The sequence below is a fragment of the Phocoena phocoena genome, chromosome 1, assembly GCF_963924675.1.
Source record: "Phocoena phocoena chromosome 1, mPhoPho1.1, whole genome shotgun sequence".
Classification (NCBI taxonomy): Eukaryota; Metazoa; Chordata; class Mammalia; order Artiodactyla; family Phocoenidae; genus Phocoena; species Phocoena phocoena.
The window spans coordinates 81278012-81284974 of record NC_089219.1 but is presented as its reverse complement, the minus strand read 5'-3'; the positions used below and the strand labels follow the sequence as shown (position 1 = coordinate 81284974).

The 6963-nt window shown below is 37.2% G+C and overlaps 1 protein-coding gene across 1 annotated transcript in view; it reads right to left on the bottom strand.

Moving 5' to 3' along the window:
* Nucleotides 1-249: 249 nt before the first annotated feature.
* BRDT (bromodomain testis associated) overlaps nt 250-6963 on the bottom strand; it is a 48987-nt gene continuing 42273 nt past the window's right edge. Inside the window, exon 17 of the mRNA XM_065874690.1 lies at nt 250-318. Within this exon, the coding sequence (XP_065730762.1) occupies nt 250-318 (69 nt within the window). The remainder of the gene's footprint in view (nt 319-6963) is intronic.

Sequence of the window (6963 nt, the reverse complement as noted above, 5' to 3'; positions counted from 1 at the left end):
GAATAACATTTGGGAATTTATTCAATTTTTAGGGATCCAGAACTGTAAAATTTCCTGTAAATTATGTCATTAAAAAAATGAACATATAGCTATTAAAAAACGTTAAGTGAAAATTGTTTAATCATCTTAGAGCAGTCAAAATACAGTATAAGACTGGTATCTTGGTGTCTGAAAGCAATCATTTTACCATTTGCATTTTAATCTTTTGTATTATTCATTTAAGTTGATGGTTAATTAAAAAACCTAGTTTTAATCAAAGTTGTTTTCAAACATTGTCATAATGTCACTTTGAAGAGTCATATCAATGGTACCAGCCATCTGCAGAAAAGAAGAGAAAACGTAAATGTTACTTAAAAAGTTTATACCTTCATTATGTTACATCTATATGAAAAAATGGTAATGCAACATTTGGAACATACAAAATGAATGCAATTTATTTAACATAATGAGTTTATACATAACTTTTAATATCTGTTCAAATACTATCTGATTTTTGTTAAAATACTGTTCATGTAATAAATAAAAATAAGTTTAAAACTTACAAGAACACAAAGAGTTTAACCTATCTCTCCAATAAAGTTCTCAGTGTTAATATATAAACATGAACTGAGATTACGTGGTTTCATGTATCTCTCCAGCCAACACAGTGCTAGACACATAAAATTATTTTCTGAATGAACCAGTATCTTACCTATGTGAGAGAACTATACTATGTATAAAGCCAAGGGCTTTCCATGATTTTGCCAATTACTGTGTAACCTAAGGCAAATGATCTAACCAAGTTTATTTTATATACAGATATTTACGAAGAGCAACCAGATTGCATGTATAACACTCAGTACAATGTTGTTTATTAAATGCTAAAAAGCTAAATAAAATAAGCTAAAGTATAGGAAAAGCTAATTAAGACAAAAGAAACAAATGTTTCTTACTATACTCTGAAGCCTTCTCTAAAAGTCCTTGTGATACAAGTTAGATAGTATTTGCCACATCTGAAATGATACCAACTAGGAAAGTTCAAAAAATGTTTTGTTTTGTTTTTTGAAATCAGTGAAGAGTAGCAGCCCAGAATAGTAGGTGAAAGCACCAGTTTGCAACCAGTTGGTTGACTTCCTGGATGGGAATCAGTGTTCTCTGGCTATGTGGAAGAAGACTTGGAATTATGACTTAGCTACCAAAAGGATATTAAGAAGCTATGTGTGACTCTTAAAAACTATGAAAATTTCTTTAGACATGCCTTAGAGACAAAAGGGTAAATTCTTAGATCTTAGCGCAGGCTATTTTCCTAATGCCAGCTCTTAGCATACCAAATATCTAGCCCAAATAGTTTCTTAAAAGTTCTATTTTAACCCTCCATGAAAGTTGGATACACTGTCCTAGTTTAAATATCACTGATACTCCTAGAAGTATCCAAACATACTGCAAAATTCCAAAAATATGTAATGAAACTTGTTTTGTTTAAAAGTACTTTGGGAAATTTGGAGTCAAGATGGCAGAGTAAAAAGACACAGAGTTCATGTCTCCCCACAACTAGGGCACATACCAGACACTGGTGGGGGACCTTGACACCCAAGGGGATGGGAGGAACCCCTGAGTGACCGGGTAGGACATGGAGGGGAGCAAGTGGGGAGGAGTGGAGACTGGATGGGACTGGCGCTCCTGAGGGGTGGCTGGGAGAGGGGAGGGGTTCCCACGCCTGGAGGGACCCTCAGGAGTTTGGAGGATCAGACTGTACTACAAAGCTACAGTAATCAAGATAATATGGTACTGGCACAAAAACAGAAATATAGATCAATGGTACAGGATAGAAAGCAGAGATAAACCCATGTACATATGGTCACTGAATTTATGACAAAGCAGGCAAGAACATACAATGGAGAAAAGACAGCCTCTTCAATAAGTGGTGCTGGGAAAACTGGACAGCTACATGTAAAAGAATGAAATTAGAACACTCCCTAACACCATACACAAAAATAAACTCCAAATGGATTAAAGACCTAAATGTAAGACTGGACACTATAAAACTCTTAGAGGAAAACACAGGAAGAACACTCTTTGACATAAACCACAGCAAGATCTTTTTTGACCAACCTCCTACAGTAATGAAAATAAAAAAACAAAAATAAACAAATGGGACCTAATTAAACTTAAAAGCTTTTGCACAGCAAAGGAAACCATAAACAAGATGAAAAGACAACACTCAGAATGGGAGAAAATATTTGCAAATGAAACAACAGACAAAGGATTAATCTCCAAAATACAGAAACAGCTCATGGAGCTCAATATCAAAAAAACAAACAACCCAATCAACAAATGGGCAGAAAACCTAAATCGATAACTGTCTAAGGAGGACATACAGATGGCCAAGGGGCACATGAAAGGATGCTCAATGTCACTAATTATTAGAGAAATGCAAATCAAAACTACAATGAGGTATCACCTCACGCCAGTCAGAATGGCCATCATCAAAAGATCTACAAACAATAAATGCTGGAGAGGGTGTGGAGAAAAGGGAACCCTCTTACACTGTTGGTAGGAAAGTAAATTGATACAGTCACTGTGGAGAACAGTATGGAGGTTCCTTAAAAAACCAAAAATAGAACTACCATATGACACATCAATCCCACTACTGGGCATATACCTTGAGAAAACCATAATTCAAAAGGTTTTGACACATGTACCTCAATGTTCATTGCAGCACTATTTACAATAGCCAGGACATGGAAGCAGCCTAAATGTCCAACAACAGATTAATGGATAAAGAAGATGTGGTACATATATACAATGGAATATTGGTCAGCTGTAAAAAAGAATGAAATTGGATCATTTGTAGAGATGTGGACGGACCTAGAGACTGTCATACAGAGTGAAGTAAGCCAGAAAGAGAAAAACAAATATTGTCTATTAATGCATATATGTGGAATCTAGAAAAATGGTACAGATGAACCTACTTGAGGACAGGAATAGAAACACAGACACAGAGACTGGATTTGTGGACATGGGGCTGGGGGGGGAGGGGGAGAGGGGGGACTAACTGGGAGATTAGGATTGACATATATACACTACCATGCGTAAAATAGCTAGTGGGAACCTGCTATAAAGCACAGGAAGCTCAGCTCGGTGCTCTGTGACTTCCTAGATGGGTGGGATGGGGGGGGATGGGAGGGAGGGCCAAGAGGGAGGGGATATAGGTATACATATAGCTCATTCACTTCATTGTACAGCAGAAACTAACAATATTGTAAAGCAATTGTACTCCAATAAAAAAAATTTTTTAAATAAAAAATAAAAGTACTTTGGGAGCTCCCTGGTGGTCAGTGGTTAAGACTCTATGTTCCCAATGCAGGGGGCCCAGGTTCGATCCCTGGTGGGGGAACTAAGATCCCACATACTGCAACTAAGACTGCGAGCTGCAACTACTGAGCCCACATGCCGCAAAAAAGAGCCCGTGTGCCGCAACAAAGACCCAGTGCTGCAACGAAGACCCAGCAAGCCAAAAATGCATAAATGAATCAATTTAAAAAATAAACTAACTTAAAAAAAATGAATAAATAAAAGTACTTTATTTTAGATTCTCTTCCATTTTGACTAAATCTGAACTAGTGGAATACTTATTGATATCTAACTGGTTATTGCCTATACCAATTAACCTTAGATACCACAATTTAAATATTAAGGCTCTCTGCAGCTGACACCATAACCTGGATATGGTCCTAATATACACTTCAGCCATTCAAATTTAAGATCAAAAATTGGGTCAAAGGAACTGGCAATAAGCTCTGGTAGGGAGCTTATGCTAGACGTCAAGTTTTTGCAGCTGTTTACAATATGGATCTGTCAAGTAGCAGCAGCATAAGAGTTTGGGTTGTCAAGAATGATAGTAGGTAGCTCCAAAGTCAGGTTTTCAAATGTCAAGCTGCTAGAGATGGCATTTTTAGTCACATTTCAGTGGGTTCCAGAAAAATGCATGGGGCTTAGAAGTTATATCAGGTTACCTAGTTGGGTTGTTAGATGGCAGGTAGGTTGCTGAGATATCACTTGTGGGTGACTGAAGTCAGGCCCTTGTGAGTACCAAAAGGAAAAACTCCTAGGTCACTAGAGAAATACTTCTATTAAAGTACTAATTAAACTTAATAAAGAACTCCTAAAAAACAAACAAAAAAATAAAACAATATAAAAAATCTGCTGTTTAAATTAATTAAAATTAAATGAAAAATTTAGTTCCTTAGTTGCATTAGCCACATTTCAAGTGCTCAATGCCATATGTGACTAGCAGCTATTATATTTAATTGTATAAAGCACATTCCTGTAATTGTAGAAAGTTCTATAAGACCATATTGCTCTAAAGTAAACTCCACCATATGTTACAACACTGCTAAATGCAATTTGTTTCTGCCTTCATACTATAGATAAGAGGCTGACAAAACTTTTTTATATTATTTCCTAGGAAATTTACTTGTATCATAATCAATATCACAGCCAAAGCCAGTGGATTTTTTCTTCTGGAACTAATGTTTCTGTATGTCCTATGAATTCACATGAGTTTTCCAGGATTACAAAAATATCCAGCACCCAATAAGGTAGAATTTACATCTGGCATCAATGGTTACCAGGTAAGCAAAGAAGCAGAAAAACACTATCTGTAAAGGAGATCAATCAATCAATCGAAACCAACCTGGAAGTGACATAAATGTCAGAATTAGCAGAGAACCCATTAAACAGTTATGATAACTGTATTCCATTTGTTCAAAAGTTTAATAGAGATACTAAAAACATTAAAAAGACCCCAATCATCTTCTAGATATGACAACTATAATGTCTGAGATGGGACAACTTCAAGTGGCCTAATACAAAAGTAATTGGAGTCACTAAAAGGATAAAAAGGAGGGGCTTCCCTGGTGGTGCAGTGGTTGAGAATCTGCCTGCCAATGCAGGGGACACGGGTTCGAGCCCTGGTCTGGGAAGATCCCACATGCTGTGGAGCAACTGGGCCCGTGAGCCACAATTACTGAGCCTGAGCGTGTGGAGCCTGTGCTCCTCAACAAGAGAGGCTGCGATAGTGAGAGGCCCGCACACCACGATGAAGAGTGGCCCCCGCTTGCCACAACTAGAGAAAGCCCTCGCACAGAAACGAAGACCCAACACAGCCGTAAACAAATTTAAAAAAAGGAGAAAAGGGGCAAACAGAAAAAATATGAAGAAATAATGCCCCAAATTTTTCCAAGCTTGATCAAAACTATAAACACATCGCTCCAGTAAGTTCAACAAAGCACAAGAAACATGAAGAAAACAATTAATGAAAACCCAGTGATTAACTTGGAAGCAACCAAGATGTCTGTCAATGGATAAACTGTGGTACATTTATACAATGGGATATTACTCAGCACTAAAAAGATATGAGCTAGCAACCTACAAAGACATAGAGGAAACTTAAATGCATATAACTAAGTTAAAGAAGCCAATCTGAAAAAGGTATATATACTGTATGATTCCAACTATACAACATTCTGGAAGTGGCTAAACTATGGTAGTAAAAAGATCAGTGGTTGGCAGGGGTTCAGGAGGGAGGGGTGAACAGGAGGAGCACAGCGGACTTTCAGGAAAGGGAGAGTATTCTGATGGTACCATAATGGTTGGTGTATGTTATTATACATTTGTCAAAACCCATAAGAAGCACAACACAAAGAGTGAACCCTGATGTGAACTATGGACTTTCCTTGATAAAATAAGATTGATAATGGTGTGGCAATGTTGGTTCACAGATCGTGTAACAAATGTACTGCACTAAAGTGGGATGTTAATGGTGGGGGAGATTGTGAATTGGTGCGGCAAAAGGGAGAATATGTGGGAACGCTTTATACTTTCAATTTTGCTGTGAATCTAAAACACTTTAAAAATAAAGTCTATTAATGAAAAACAAAGGCCAAATAAAGATACTTTCATGTACACAACAGCTGAAAGATTTCATCACCAGCTGACCCACACCACAAGAAATGTTAGAAGGATGTCCTTTTAGGGAAAAGGAAAATTATACCATTTGGAAATCTGGATCTAGACAAATCAATAAAGAGCACTAGAAATGGTAACTACGTAGGTAAATACAAGGTTTTTTTTAAAAATGTCATTTAAAACTTTTAGAGACAATTTGACTGCTTAGACAATGGCCTAATGGCTAGGAGGGGGCGAATGGAAGTACACTATTGCAAGGCTATTACACTAAATGTGAAGTGGTGTGATATAACTTAAGAGAAGACTGTGACAAGCTTAAGTATATATTGTAAGCGCTAAAGCAACCACTAAAGTAACAAAACAAAGAGTTATTGATAATAAGTCAATAAAGGAAATAAAATGGAATCATAAAAAATACGATTAATCTAAAAGAATGCAGGGGAAAAAAAATAACAAGAACAGAGGACACACATCAAAAAATAGCAAGATGGGGCTTCCTTGGTGGTACAGTGATTGAGAGTCCGCCTGCCGATGCAAGGGGACACGGGTTCATGCCCCGGTCCGGGGAGATCCCACATGCCGCAGAGCAGCTGGGCCCGTGAGCCATGGCCGCTGAGCCTGCGCGTCCGGAGCCTGTGATCCACAACAGTGAGAGGCCCGCGTACCGCAAAAAAAAAAAAAAAAAAAAAAAAAAGCAAGATGATGGACTCAAACGTAACCATATCAATAATCATATTGAATGTAATGGTTAAACACTCCTATAAAAGACAGAGATTGGATTTTTTTTTTTTACGTCAAGACTACACTACATATTGCCTGTAAGAAAATAAATTTAAAGCACAGATAAGTTAAACGTAAAAGGATGGAAAAAATTTTTGCGCCATGCCAACACTAGTCATAAAAAAGGTGAAGTGGTTATATTTCACAGGAAATAATATTACCAGAAGTAAAAAAGATCATTTTGTAATGGAAAGGGGGTCAATTAATCATGAGGATGTAACAATTCTAAATGTC